This window comes from Lissotriton vulgaris, chromosome 4_1 (assembly GCF_964263255.1).
Source record: "Lissotriton vulgaris chromosome 4_1, aLisVul1.2, whole genome shotgun sequence".
Taxonomy (NCBI): domain Eukaryota; kingdom Metazoa; phylum Chordata; class Amphibia; order Caudata; family Salamandridae; genus Lissotriton; species Lissotriton vulgaris.
The window spans coordinates 1,519,099,989-1,519,115,974 of NC_141691.1; the positions used below are offsets into that span (position 1 = coordinate 1,519,099,989).

Consider the following 15,986-nt stretch of genomic DNA (forward strand, 5'->3'; position numbering starts at 1 on the left):
GGTACAACCTTGTAACCAAGGGAGGAAGAGCCTTCTCTGTGTTAGTTCCTCAGCTATGGAACACACTACCTGAGTCGCTGCGCAGGGAAGAGAACCTCCTACGCTTTAGAAAGGGGCCAAAACTTTGGCTCTGTTGGATGGAGATTTATCCATTACAGGATCTAGAACTATATTAAAATCGCCTGCTAGGATAACTGGATCAGGGTACAAATATAGATGTGAAAAAAGAACTTTCAGTGCCGATGGGTCATCCTGATTAGGACCATAGTATCCTGCTATAGTTATTGGAGCGCCATATATTATGGCTGACACTATTGCCCATCGTCCTCCTGGATCTACAAGGTTCGAGAGCAGTCTCGCTTTAATAGATTTTCTAAATAGGATTGCTACACCTCTAGTGTGTGTTGTTTGTGTCGTCGTTATACAAGCATCAATCCATCTATTCCTCTTAACCAATATCTGTATTTCTGGATCGGTCAAATGTGTCTCCTGAAGTACCATGATCTGTGCGGTTGAATCTCGAAGATATTGCCTGATGTTATTTTTCCTGGGGCATGTCCGTAAACCATTGGTATTCCAGGAGAGAATAGATAGTTTACTCATAATTACTCATTAATATAATGATTCCAGATCTTCATTCTTACCACTCCCCCAAAAAAAGGCTCTGTAATCCATATGCCCATACGAGAGAAAGTTATAACTGAGACAAATCCTAACAGTGACCATATTACACAAAAAACCAAACTACCGCGAAAAAAGGACTCTTTTTTAATTTTCCCCCCTGCAAACCCCCCCCCCCCAGTGCCCCTGTCTAACTCCCCTTACCCCCTGGGAAACCCTTGTTTTATCTATCTGGAAAAAAACAGAAGATAGCACTCTGTTGTGAACTCCCTATCTAGTTATGGTCGGAAAAAAACAATAGAATGGATAGAATAATCACCCCTAAGGAATATGAGCGGGAAAGATGAAACTAACCTATGTGCTTTTTACCTAAATTATTTGCACAGGGGAAACATGGCGGCAGCCGCTTGAGCCGCTGCAGCACTCTGTTTGTGCTCTCCCGGTTCAATGCGATTTTGCCAATTCATGTCGGTTTTTGATGCGGTTTTCTAGGTAAAATTCCTAAACAGCGGACCCCCGACACCCCTGTACCATAATGGAGCAGTAACTAAACGGAAAAAATTTATGAGTGAAGTCAGCGTTATCCTCGTTACCTGCCCGATGGGATTCGAGAGGGCGTGTTCTTCCACGAGTTCCGTGGCGGTGGAGAAGGCTCGTCCGGTTCATCTGGTCTGCAGCAAGAAACTAGTCTCCGCGTGCTGTGGGCATACCCTACTACCGAGAAGAGATCTGTTGTGGAGCTTGGCCGCCCTGGAGCTCAGACGAGGGCGCCGCATTCGTGGCTTGCTTCCAGGACGCTGAGGGATCGTTGCGGTTACAGAGGTGGAGACGCCTGTATTTTCTGATGAGAAGACGTCAAAGGTAGGGGAGGCATCGTTGCTCCAGGAGCAGAGAGAAGGCAGAGGCAGTGATAATAGCGGTAATGCCGGTAAGAAAACAGCTTATGACTCGAGAGGCGACCAGAGCAAAAACAAGATCAGCAAGGTCAGTAAGGGAGGGCTAAGTAAAAGCAAAAATACAAATAAAATAACTTGGCCGCGGATTGCTATTGCTCCCTTGGGTGTGGACTTGAGTTTACCTACAGTGGAATTTGTAGCTGGGTTAGGATGTGATGGTGAACCGGTAACAAAAATAGTGGAACCTGGGAGAAACGACAGTCTTACTGTAGATCATTTTTCTAGTGACAAAAAAAACCCTCCTCTTATCTAACCGGGTAGGTTAAAGCAAAACGTGCTTACACGCGCAAATCTGCCAAAGGGTCAAAAGCATCTAAGAGTCAGAACGCCACCTCAGTATCTAGAATAACTCGATCATTGAGGTCTTACTTTAAAGTAGTACCACAAGTAGTGCTACTGTCGGACAGGTCAGAAAAGATACCAGAAGGCAATACTGAATTTAAGGGTCTGATAAGTTCCGAGGATTTATTTGACAAAATTTACTCTCCATTAGAGATGGCGACGGGGGGCTCTGATATGGCCACGAACCTTGGAGCAGTGGTGGAAGATGGCAGTGATATAGAGAGAGGGATAGGTGATCCAACTGCCGGTTCATCAAGACAATTGCCGCCTCTGGCTTTGGTTTTGGCACCCCCACTGGCTCCCCCTCTTGCGCTAGCTTCTTTAGCTGGCTTAGGTCTACAGGATTCCACACAAGGGTTACAGCTACTAATGCAGAACTGATCACTACTTTGCAGGCGTCTTTTCAGGAGATGTTTACCTCTCTATCAGCGGATATTAAAAAGGGATTTGAAACCTCAGCAGCTAACCAAGCAGACATTAGGTGTTTTTGTGAAAGTCTAGACAAAAAATTAAGCGACCTATCAATGAGAACAGAGACACTGGAGGACAGAGTGACAGGCCTGTCCCTACATCTAGACAAAGCTAAGTCAATATTGTCACTCTTAGAAAAGAAGATCAAATTCTTTCAGAACGGATGGAGACGCTTGAGAATAATGCTCGCAGGAATAACCTTCGTCTAATGAATATTCCAGAGGATAAAGAAGGCTCAGACATCAAGCAGTATGTTATCTCGCTATTGAAGTAGGCGCTAAGACTTGATCAATCTGAAGAAGAGTTAGCGTTAGATAACCAGCGCATACATAGAGAGCCTTTTAAGAAAAACCCTCAAAGAATCAAGCCCAGAAAAGTTCTGGTCAATTTTCTCACATACTCCCTTAAAGAAACTATCCTTAACCTGGCCTTAAAACAGAAAACTGTCACGGCAAAGAGGTTCAATTTTCAAGTAAGATCTGACCTGACTAGAACCACACTAGACAAACAATGGGAGTTTGGAAAAAGGCTGGAGGCTTTTAGAAGCTATGGTGCAACTGCCCAATTGGTTTTTCCTGCTGCACTGAGAGTAATGTATAATAATACCATGCACAATATAAGATCAGTGCAAGCAGCGGATGAGCTACTGCTCACTATAGGTAGAGAAAAAGGAGAAAGGGGAGCAGGTAATTAGAGGTGGTTTTGCACTTTGAACTATAGGCGAGATAATAGAAAAAAGAAACCTCAAATAGATATGAAAGAGAGGGGAAAAGAGGGAAAAAAATAAATAAAAATGTGTATACACATATAAATAAATAATCCAAATAACATTTTTTTTTAAAAAAATTAAAAAGTGATTTATAAAGCTAATATAAGGAGAATATGAGAAAAAAATCGTCGAGGTTAGTTACCAAAACACATAACAAAAGTAGAGCATCACACACATGAATATAACGAACGGGTTTAGGTAAGAAGTACATTTTTATTAAATTCCTATTTAAATGCATGTGTAATCACTTGAACCCAGCCGAATCTGAGATTTTGTGAATTAATGTGAGCTCATCTTCACAGATGACATGATGGTTTTAGAAATAAAAGAACCTACATTTCAGGGTCTGATTTCAGTTTTCATGAAATGTTGTACTATGTGTTTTCTCCTTGTTAATACAGATCAGCTGAAAGTTATTTTAATAAACCAAATGGAACTCTTAAATGTGCTACATGTTTAAATTTGGTCCATTACAATTGTAAAACTCTTTGATTATAGCCCTGTGCTATAAAGCCACCTGGATTACGAAACAAAGGACAACATTAACCTAATTTAATAAAGTCTTTTTTTTATGTTTATTCACACATGGATGGCTTTTTTCCTAGAATTCACATTGACTCAAAATCAATTGTGAAAACATTCCGTGGGCAAGCTTCCATACTTCCTGAAGTCAGATAAAAAAATTAAATGGACGGCGTGATGGGAGTGAGCTCCTGGATACTTTGGTGATAAAACTGTGCTAGCGCTACTGTTGGTAGGCGAATCCACTTGCTTGCATGTATACAAATTTTATAGTGCACTTACGCCTTGGCAGCTTGTTTTCAAACTCAATAAAGATATTCTTTAATAATCTGCGTCCAACGTTTATTGAGCACAAAGAAACTGAAAGACTTCTGACTGGAATAAAAAAAGTACTGGCTTTTCACTACTAAATCTTGTGGATGTCTGTGGACCGTACCTTGATTATGTCAAAACCAGCAATGACACACAAACTATTATCAAGACCACTTTGAATATATTCATATGATGAGCCTGACAAAAATGGGATAAAAGAGTGATTTGAATATAGTTTTTTTCAGTCTGAGCATTCCCCTGCTTGAGTTACATGTACTACCTAAATACTCAGAATTCTGAATACATATGATTCATTTGATCGACGTTTGGTTCATATTATTATGTTCTGCAAGGTGATAATGAAGCTCCCTTGAATATATCAGCAATATTTAATATAAAATGCTGATGGTTTCATTTTATATTAGCTTGTTATTGATTTTTTTATTTTTTTTTTATTTTATTTAGCCATAAATGCAGATCGATACACTGAAGATGAGCACATCAGGAAATTGCATTGACACATTTCTAACAAAAATAGAAATAGAAATTGAAAGGGAGAACAAGGGGGTACAAAAGTTAATTATAAACTCAAATACATCTTACTCAATATAAGCCCCAGTAAAGTATATAAAGCACACAGTTCTAATCCCAATGAGTACCAGACCACATCTGTTTGAATTGTCTCCACAAGCGTGGACCTCTAGCTTTTGCAAGAGCCATTTCCATTTAATATATTTCACAAAGTAAAGACCAAAATTCATTGAAACTAAGCGCTGTGTTTTTTCAATCCAAACCCAAGCAATACACAATCAAGCACATATGATTAAAATTGATATAAATGGGCCCGAGAGACAGCCTCGGTCCTGTATTGCCCCAGCACAATTTCCTTCTCTATCATTTGAATGCTGTGTCCAGCCAAAGTTGAAAGAACATGATTAAGTTTAGACCAAAATACCCTCAACACAGGGCACTTAATGAACATATGACATAAATCAGCAGCATACATTTGACACTTTGGACAATATACTTTAAGCGAAGATGTGTGATTCAGAGCCCATTTAGAGATTACCTCTGGACTATATTACTGCATACAAATTACTCTATGTTGCTGTAGCTTCAAATTAACCGATGCTACTGATGTATCTATAGTCGCCATAGATTCCTGTAGATCGTTACTGGTTATATTGATTTGGAAAAAACAATTCAACTTTTCTGCAATTTGTGTACCATTGTCACTTGTGGTATCTAAAAGCTTCTTGTAGGCTTTACCAATTAACCGCCGGCCACTTGTCTGAAAAAGTACAGAAAGCATCCCTGAGGGACTTGGTAACTGTACTAGGCCCAAGCCGCGTAGCAGATAGTCCCTTATTTGCAAATATTTAAAAAACGTAGTCTGTGGCAACCCATACTCTTCCTGCAGTGCGGCAAACAAACAGAAACCTTGCCCATCATATAGTTGGCTGAGTTGTTCTATACCCCTGCTTTGCCACCTACTTCGTCACCTACTTCCAGTAGGATCATGAAATATTTCTGGCAATGCAGGATTCCCCTATAGCCTAGTGTATACATGCCAGTATGCAAGGTAATATACTTTACAGATATCTTGTCATATCTTAACGATAGCCCTCACAATCTTAAATCGCACTCTTTTGTGGTAGTTGGGATCCATTGTTTTGTACAACAAAAACACCGCATCTGGGCCACTCGCTAGTTGCTATGAGAACCCGGTACTGCCGCTGTTAGAACAATTAAACAAGCTTTGTATTCAACCAAAAAAAGTAGCCTAAAAATATAATTTAAAATCTGGGAGCAGAAACCCACCTTGAATATATGGTAGTTTAATAAAACGTAAAGTTCTCCCAGCACATTGGTAGCTCCTTATAAAGCCCCCTCCAAGCGTTGAAAAAATGACAGGGGGACCCTGTATGGAATCGCCCGAAAAAAATACAAAAACTTGGGCAAAATATTCATTTTAACAAGATTACATCTTCCCACAATACTGATAGGGAGCCTATAACAACTGGGTATGTTTGAGACAACCCTCTTTAGCAATGGTTCATAATTCAGCGCGATCACCTTGTCTACTTGACTACAAATACAAACCCCTAGATATATTGCTATTTGTGTAATCCCCAAAGCAGCTGGAGCCGCATTTGAATAAAAATGTTGGTTTAGCTTGGTATTGATTACTAAGATTTGCTAGATGGTTGTCAACTACATTTATTGTTTTTTGTTGTTATTCCAAACAACACAATCTTGTAGAACGAAATGGTTGGAATGGCATCAGGCCACTTTCTGTTAATTTTTTCTGCTACGAGTATTTAATTGCAATGTGATTATGTTATAAACATCAAGCACAGAAGGCGAAGAGCAGAAAGGAGTCTTCAGGTCAGGTGATACTAGGCCAGGTTTTACTGAATCACATCTCTGGTTCCTATTGAAGGCTACCGGTAAGGGAAATAATTAGCCTTTGTTATGTTATGTTAAAAATATTTATAAGCGCACTTACACCAGGCGGTTTCAAGGCGCTATCAGCGGAGGAACGACAACAGGGGGGACAAAACTTTAATCATAGGCTTGTGAGAACAGGAGAGTTTTAAGAAGAGTTCGAAATCGCATGTAGCACTTAGTGAGTCTCAGCTCATTTGGAAGGGAGTTCCAGAAGCGGGGGGCCAAAACAGAGAACCTGAGGCCCCCATGTTTTTTGCGTTTGAAGGAAAGGGTAGTGAGTAAGTTGAGCTAAGAAGAGCGGAGATTGCGTGAGGGAGCGTACTGCTGGATCCTAGAGGAAATGAAAGCAGGGCCATGACCTGCAAGGGCTTTGAAGATGATACAGCCCAATTTAAATGCACAGCGTTTGGCTACCGAGAGCCAATGAAGGACCTTCATTAGGGGCTGGCATGTTGATGTTTGGGTTGGCGAAAGATGAGTCTAGCTGCTTGGTTCTGTACCAGCTGAAGACGGTGGAGCTGGTAAGCTGGAATGCCCACATAGAGAGAATTCGCATAATCAATGTGGGAGGTGACCATGGCTAAGATGACAAGTTTAAGGGCTGGGGTAGTGCTCACTGATTTATCAGTGCAGCTGTCCTCGTTAGGCAAAAATAGCAGATGTTGCATATTTTATTGAACATAAGACTCGATTGTAAAAACTGCTATAAAAATGTGTATCATCTCTGAAACTACAAACAGGTTTTACTTTCTGGTTTGCCAGCATTAGATTACTACTTAGAAGTAGCGGAAATATGGTAGAATTGCTATAGATTATTTTAAAGCAATCATGTTGGAGATTATTCATGGTTTTGTTAACCGTTACTACTGCCAAATTATTAGTCTTCATTTTGGTTATTATTCAAATCCTATGCCCTCCTAGATTTGAATTAGATTTTAAAATAAATATTTTAAATGCATCATTTATGTTCTTCAGTGTATTATTTCTTGATGAAAGACGGTTTGCGGTTCTACTGATTGTCCCTGTAACATCTTATGTGATTGATTGTTACCTACTACATATCTTGCTCAAATATTGCTCAACAGGTGTAGAATTGTTACAATGAAATGGGTTTCAGATTGAAGTTGGCACATTGACTAACTATTTTGTGACAGGGGTTCTAGAAACTAACCATTGCATCTCTAGCTAGAAAAATCTAGAGAACATATAATTTAGCCTCCAGCAGTAGGGCACACGTTTTCTAGATTTTTTTGTAGTTTTGGTTGACACACTCAAAGGAGAAAGTATTAAAGTCAGTGAAGATGTCCATTGGTAAAACAAATAAACATGAAGGCTGTTTGTTTTGGAGCAAGAGGGTGGAAAAAAAGCTATCCAGATGGTTCAGCAAGGTAAGTGCTTGATGTTGGCATGAGGGGCGTTTTACAGGTCATGAGTGTCAATTATGTTAAGGTCAACTCAGCGTTTCATGTTCTGAAGTTGATGCATTGACTATTATTACTATGAAAATATGAATATGATTATTAGGTAACAGATTTCTTGCCTTATTGTTAATATGATTGCTATAGTTATTATTTATATTAGTATTGTTAGTAGCAATGTAGTTATAGTGTCAAACAAATGAAAGAGTCATCATCTTCTCTATATTAAGAAAGGCAGAATTTGAATATGACCAGGAAGGCATGCGTTTTCTGTTGTTTGTCGATCTGGAAAACTGCAAGAGAAGGTGTCATATAATTGAAAACCGTCTTCCATGCCATACTGTTTTAATGGGCCTGTCTTTTTACCCCGTATGTATAGCCATATAAACTTCCAAAACTATAAATGAGAGCTTTAATAGGTTTTCCACTGTGTAGTCTTCAAACATTATATGTAGGAATCATAGAAATGGTCTAAAAAAACAAGGATTGAAACACTTTGTTTGTAGCAATCACCAAAATAATTAAAATATTCATTCATTTGATTAAATTAGGAGAGTAAAAGTGAGTTGTATATAAGCCCTTCAATACAGTTTTTGTTTGTAGCGTTTCATACTCTCGTGATTGGTAAAATGGTCACCAAAACAGTTGTATTCATTTGATTAAATTAAGGAAGAAAAAACAAGAAGGTTTTATGCATTTCCTTACATCACATGAACAACCCGGACATAGGCCATGCTCTAGTAATTTGGCACATTAATCTCACAACCACAAGAAATGCGTAAATAAGAGTGGGGTTTTTACCTGCAATAAATTGTTGAAATAAATCATTGATTCAATATAAGTGTAACAGAGCTGAAGGAATACCTAGAAGACTTTTTTTTAAGAGGGTGAGCGTTATAGCTGTGATTTGCTTAGTTATCAATAAGAATGCCCATAACCATCCACCTCTCTTTACCTCCCGATTTGTATTGTCTCCATTTGCATCATAAACATTAGTTTAGTTTTAATTATGAAACATTATTTGAATCTGTTTCAAATGATGTTGAGGTACCACTGGCTTGGAATTTGTGTGGAATTTTAAGAATGCTTTTTTTCTCTCTGTATGTATTGAATCAAATAATTCAACATAAGTATTTAATAAATATGGTATAGTTTATGGCGTTCCTTTTCTATTTAATGTGTACAGTTTCATTTTTATGTTGCAGGCATGCAAATAAATGATCATGCAAATGAACAAGAGAAAATTAATGGTAACGTATTATCACTTTTTATTTCAAATCTAAATCAAAGTGAGATAATAAACTAATGGTGCTTCTCACAATTATACTTGTTTAACCGCTTATGACCTCCGGAAAAACTAGTAGACAACTTTAATGTTGGCATGACTGACTGACTACAGCCTTCGGAATTACTGAATTATTCAAAGCTTTTAGAGCCACCACAAAGACAAAGCCTTCCATATTCACTCAAGTAGTGAAACTGAGATGACATTATCATAAGTCTAACAATATATACAGCCTTGAAGGATTTAATATAAATGTAACACTCAGTTTTACTTTACAACAGAAATTACTAGAGCTATTTCATTTTGTAAGATTCCCTTTCTTTGTTCTGTTTGCTCAACAAATGCAGGAATATTTAAATGTGGGAACATGAACCATGTGCTAACAATCACACAATGTTGAATACTTGCAAGAAAATATATTACAGCAAACAAATGAATGACGGAATTCTGACAATGCAAACATTCTCCTCCAGTCAAAAGATCTGGGTTAAATCCATTGTTATTTTGCCCACTACGCCACCCCAGTTTGGACCCAGCCATATGCAAATCAGTCTTGACCCAGGGCCCCATGGAAACTGTCCAGACCGAACTGCCTGGCTAGGTCCTCCCTGGACCAGAAACAAGCATTCTGGGCCCCGTTTCAGGGTATGTCACCCTTCTTCAGCTAGGCTAGCTTAAATCCAGTGGCACAGTGATCAAGGGACCCATGTCAGGGTATACCCATCCCACTTAGGGCGAAAAGTGTTACAGCATACAAATGATGGACGGAATGCTGACAATGCAAACATTCTCCCCCAGTCAAAAGATCCGAGTTAAATCCATTGTTCTTTGGCCCACTGCGCCACCCCAGTTTGGACCTACCCATATCTTGACCCTGTGCCAGATGGAAACAGTCCAGACCAAACTGCCAGGCCGGGTCCTTCCTGGTGAGCAAAAAAACGATGGATTTAGGCCCAGATCTCTGTGCTGGGGTGAATGTCTGACATTGCTCTGCATTCTGTCCATCAATTGTTCTTTTTGCATTTGTAACCTTGAGTGAGACGGGTATGCCCAGACGCGGGTCCCGTGCTCTCCATGCCACTGGAGTCAAGCTATCCTGGCTGATGAGGGCTGAAAGCCTGAAACCGGTCCTAGGATGCTTGATTCCAGTCCAGGGATGACCTGGCCTGGCAGTTCGGGCTGGACTATTCCGATTGGGCGCAGGGTCAAGACTGATTTGCATGTGGCGGGGTCCAAACTGGAATGGTTTGTCGAGCAAAAAAAACGATGGATTTAGGGCCAGATCTCTATAGTGGGGTGAATGTATGACATTGTTCTGCATTCTGTCCATCAATTGTTCTTTTTGTGGTAAAATAACATATAGCTGGTAAATACATTGAATTCCTTTTTTTCTGATAAACAGTAAACAGTGCATTTCTTGAAACACTTGAAACAGAGGGGCCTACTCAGGAAGTGCAATTTGTAGTAGCTTAGTACTACATGTACTACAAATGCTATTCTCTTATTTACTTGTGGAGATCTCCGCCATTTCTATCTTTTCTGAGCACACATCTTCACCCAAACTACTAAGCCCACCCAAACTACTAAGCCCACTAAGCTTCACCCAAACTACTCCGCCATTTCTATCTTTTCTGAGCACACATCTTCACCCAAACTACTAAGACCTCCACACATGTATGCCTACATTTTAGTATTACAGAAAAGGGGGTGGTGATGAACAGAGTGTCTGAAATTAAGCAGACCACTCTTACCCAGTCCAAAGATCAGGGCTTGATCCATCACCGTTATTTATCTCACTGCACCATCCCAGCTCAGAACATGGCTATATGCAAATCAGTCTGTCCCTGGCCCAGTGCATCATGGGAACAGGACAGACTAAACTACCAAGCCAATTCTTCACCAGAAAGGAGACAAGCTACCGGGGACCGGTTTCTGGCATTTCAGCCGTCTTCGGCCCGACTTGCTTGAATCCTGATGGTGCAGTGAGAAAGGGACTCATGTCTGAGTATACCCTGCCACACCTATAGTGGCCAAAAACGATACAGAAAAGGGGGTGGTGATGAACAGAGTGTCTGAAATTAAGCAGACCACTCTTACCCAGTCCAAAGATCAGGGCTTGATCCATCACCGTTATTTATCTCACTGCACCATCCCAGCTCAGAACATGGCTATATGCAAATCAGTCTGTCCCTGGCCCAGTGCATCATGGGAACAGGGCAGACTAAACTACCAAGCCAATTCTTCACCAGAAAGGAGACAAGCTACCGGGGACCGGTTTCTGGCATTTCAGCCGTCTTCGGCCCGACTTGCTTGAATCCTGATGGTGCAGTGAGAAAGGGACTCATGTCTGAGTATACCCTGCCACACCTATAGTGGCCAAAAACGATACAGAAAAGGGGGTGGTGATGAACAGAGTGTCTGAAATTAAGCAGACCACTCTTACCCAGTCCAAAGATCAGGGCTTGATGCATCACCGTTATTTATCTCACTGCACCATCCCAGCTCAGAACATGGCTATATGCAAATCAGTCTGTCCCTGGCCCAGTGCATCATGGGAACAGGGCAGACTAAACTACCAAGCCAATTCTTCACCAGAAAGGAGACAAGCTACCGGGGACCGGTTTCTGGCATTTCAGCCGTCTTCGGCCCGACTTGCTTGAATCCTGATGGTGCAGTGAGAAAGGGACTCATGTCTGAGTATACCCTGCCACACCTATAGTGGCCAAAAACGATACAGAAAAGGGGGTGGTGATGAACAGAGTGTCTGAAATTAAGCAGACCACTCTTACCCAGTCCAAAGATCAGGGCTTGATCCATCACCGTTATTTATCTCACTGCACCATCCCAGCTCAGAACATGGCTATATGCAAATCAGTCTGTCCCTGGCCCAGTGCATCATGGGAACAGGGCAGACTAAACTACCAAGCCACGGTGTTGGATCTAGCCCTGATCTCTTGACTGGGTGAGAGCTTTCTGCTTAATTCAGAGACTCTGTCCCTCACCACCCCTTGTTGTAAATATTTTTGTCCACCCTTAGCGTGGAAGGGTATTCTCAGATGTGAGACCCTTGCTCATTGCACCATCAGGATTCAAGCAAACCGGGCCGAAGACGGCTGTAATGCCAGAAACCGGTCCCCAGGAGCTTGTTTCCTTCCCAGTGTAAGAATTGGCTTTTGTAGTTTGGTTTGCCCTGTTCCCATCATGCACTGGGACAGGAACAGACTAATTTGCATACAGCCAGGTTCTGAAACTGGGATGGTGCAGTGAGCTAAAAAACGGTGTTGGATCTAGCCCTGATCTCTTGACTGGGTGAGAGCTTTCTGCTTAATTCAGAGACTCTGTCCCTCACCACCCCTTGTTGTAAATATTTTTGTCCACCCTAAGCGTGGAAGGGTATTCTCAGATGTGAGACCCTTGCTCATTGCACCATCAGGATTCAAGCAAACCGGGCCGAAGACGGCTGTAATGCCAGAAACCGGTCCCCGGGAGCTTGTTTCCTTCCCAGTGTAAGAATTGGCTTTTGTAGTTTAGTTTGCCCTGTTCCCATCATGCACTGGGACAGGAACAGACTAATTTGCATACAGCCAGGTTCTGAAACTGGGATGGTGCAGTGAGCTAAAAAACGGTGTTGGATCTAGCCCTGATCTCTTGACTGGGTGAGAGCTTTCTGCTTAATTCAGAGACTCTGTCCCTCACCACCCCTTGTTGTAAATATTTTTGTCCACCCTAAGCATGGAAGGGTATTCTCAGATGTGAGACCCTTGCTCATTGCACCATCAGGATTCAAGCAAACCGGGCCGAAGACGGCTGTAATGCCAGAAACCGGTCCCCGGGAGCTTGTTTCCTTCCCAGTGTAAGAATTGGCTTTTGTAGTTTGGTTTGCCCTGTTCCCATCATGCACTGGGACAGGAACAGACTAATTTGCATACAGCCAGGTTCTGAAACTGGGATGGTGCAGTGAGCTAAAAAACGGTGTTGGATCTAGCCCTGATCTCTTGACTGGGTGAGAGCTTTCTGCTTCATTCAGAGACTCTGTCCCTCACCACCCCTTGTTGTAAATATTTTTGTCCACCCTAAGCGTGGAAGGGTATTCTCAGATGTGAGACCCTTGCTCATTGCACCATCAGGATTCAAGCAAACCGGGCCGAAGACGGCTGTAATGCCAGAAACCGGTCCCCGGGAGCTTGTTTCCTTCCCAGTGTAAGAATTGGCTTTTGTAGTTTGGTTTGCCCTGTTCCCATCATGCACTGGGACAGGAACAGACTAATTTGCATACAGCCAGGTTCTGAAACTGGGATGGTGCAGTGAGCTAAAAAACGGTGTTGGATCTAGCCCTGATCTCTTGACTGGGTGAGAGCTTTCTGCTTAATTCAGAGACTCTGTCCCTCACCACCCCTTGTTGTAAATATTTTTGTCCACCCTAAGCGTGGAAGGGTATTCTCAGATGTGAGACCCTTGCTCATTGCACCATCAGGATTCAAGCAAACCGGGCCGAAGACGGCTGTAATGCCAGAAACCGGTCCCCGGAAGCTTGTTTCCTTCCCAGTGTAAGAATTGGCTTTTGTAGTTTGGTTTGCCCTGTTCCCATCATGCACTGGGACAGGAACAGACTAATTTGCATACAGCCAGGTTCTGAAACTGGGATGGTGCAGTGAGCTAAAAAACGGTGTTGGATCTAGCCCTGATCTCTTGACTGGGTGAGAGCTTTCTGCTTAATTCAGAGACTCTGTCCCTCACCACCCCTTGTTGTAAATATTTTTGTCCACCCTAAGCATGGAAGGGTATTCTCAGATGTGAGACCCTTGCTCATTGCACCATCAGGATTCAAGCAAACCCGGCCGAAGACGGCTGTAATGCCAGAAACCGGTCACCGGGAGCTTGTTTCCTTCCCAGTGTAAGAATTGGCTTTTGTAGTTTGGTTTGCCCTGTTCCCATCATGCACTGGGACAGGAACAGACTAATTTGCATACAGCCAGGTTCTGAAACTGGGATGGTGCAGTGAGCTAAAAACGGTGTTGGATCTAGCCCTGATCTCTTGACTGGGTGAGAGCTTTCTGCTTAATTCAGAGACTCTGTCCCTCACCACCCCTTGTTGTAAATATTTTTGTCCACCCTAAGCGTGGAAGGGTATTCTCAGATGTGAGACCCTTGCTCATTGCACCATCAGGATTCAAGCAAACCGGGCCGAAGACGGCTGTAATGCCAGAACCCGGTCCCCGGGAGCTTGTTTCCTTCCCAGTGTAAGAATTGGCTTTTGTAGTTTGGTTTGCCCTGTTCCCATCATGCACTGGGACAGGAACAGACTAATTTGCATACAGCCAGGTTCTGAAACTGGGATGGTGCAGTGAGCTAAAAAACGGTGTTGGATCTAGCCCTGATCTCTTGACTGGGTGAGAGCTTTCTGCTTAATTCAGAGACTCTGTCCCTCACCACCCCTTGTTGTAAATATTTTTGTCCACCCTAAGCGTGGAAGGGTATTCTCAGATGTGAGACCCTTGCTCATTGCACCATCAGGATTCAAGCAAACCGGGCCGAAGACGGCTGTAATGCCAGAAACCGGTCCCCGGGAGCTTGTTTCCTTCCCAGTGTAAGAATTGGCTTTTGTAGTTTGGTTTGCCCTGTTCCCATCATGCACTGGGACAGGAACAGACTAATTTGCATACAGCCAGGTTCTGAAACTGGGATGGTGCAGTGAGCTAAAAACCGGTGTTGGATCTAGCCCTGATCTCTTGACTGGGTGAGAGCTTTCTGCTTAATTCAGAGACTCTGTCCCTCACCACCCCTTGTTGTAAATACATTTTAGTATTAAGTATGGAAGGGACAGGGAGAGTGGCTGAACAATGGGGAATACTTACTACAAAAGGGGAAGGGGTGGTATGGAGGAGTAAGCAAGGATTAATGGATGGTTAGGCAAGGGTTTAATGGGTGACATTCACCCACTCACAAAGGTGGAAGCCAATTGGGATTCACAAACTGCACGTTTAAAGATTCTACAGCCGAAAATGACCCAAAACTATAACATATGCACTCCACTCAGACCTGGAGCAAGTTGAGCAAAACATACATGGGAGGTGACCGCGAGGTGTGAAGTTTTGTGCAGCTGTGATACCTCGATTAAGCAAAAAGTGTTGAGGAATAGTATGATAATAGAATAATAGACACTGAGAGCATTTAGATGCCCACTATACTGCATTATAATATAGTACTTCTGGTTATTGAAGAGCTCCCTAAAATCAATGACTCTCATCCTTGCCTGGAGTAAGTTTCATAATAAGAGTGGCCCGATTTGACAAAGAAAATGGGGTCCTGATCACGATGAGCTACACACATTAATTTGATAGGGACATGTCTAGCAATAATCAACCAGTGCAGAAACTGACCAGCAGGAAATGCTTGGCCTGATGTTTAAGTGAACTGTTTCACAATACGTTGTATTGGAGTGTTTGATTTATTTAATTTGAGAAAATGTGTTTGCAATCAGGGGTAATTGGTACGGTGGCATTGGTCAATGACAAAGGAATCTGACTGAAATGCACTTTGAAGTTTTAGAAAAATCTGTTTTTCATCTGCATGATTGTAAAAGCTGAGTTAAAGAAGAAGATCAACTCCAACAGTGATATACAATATCCATAGAAGAGAGGTAAGGATTGGGAAGCCATCTAGTAAATCCTCGAGGCAAACATGGCATAATAGTGCAAAAGATACGTTAAACATGTAGGAGTCATTCTAGTGGTGGCACATCCATTTATTTTCAGGTGATTCCTGAGACCAGAGGAGAGCGAGAAGATGAACCATGTCAAAGGTGGAAGAAAGATCCATAAAAAGGAAACATTTACACC

The 15,986-nt window shown here is 42.0% G+C and overlaps 1 protein-coding gene across 1 annotated transcript in view; it reads left to right on the forward strand.

Annotated features, from left to right (window-relative positions):
* Positions 1-15,986, forward strand: part of RP1 (RP1 axonemal microtubule associated) — a 2,616,437-nt gene that overhangs the window by 945,506 nt on the left and 1,654,945 nt on the right. Inside the window, exon 25 of the mRNA XM_086965756.1 lies at positions 9,068-9,112. Coding sequence (XP_086821882.1) covers positions 9,068-9,112 — 45 coding nt within the window. The remainder of the gene's footprint in view (positions 1-9,067; positions 9,113-15,986) is intronic.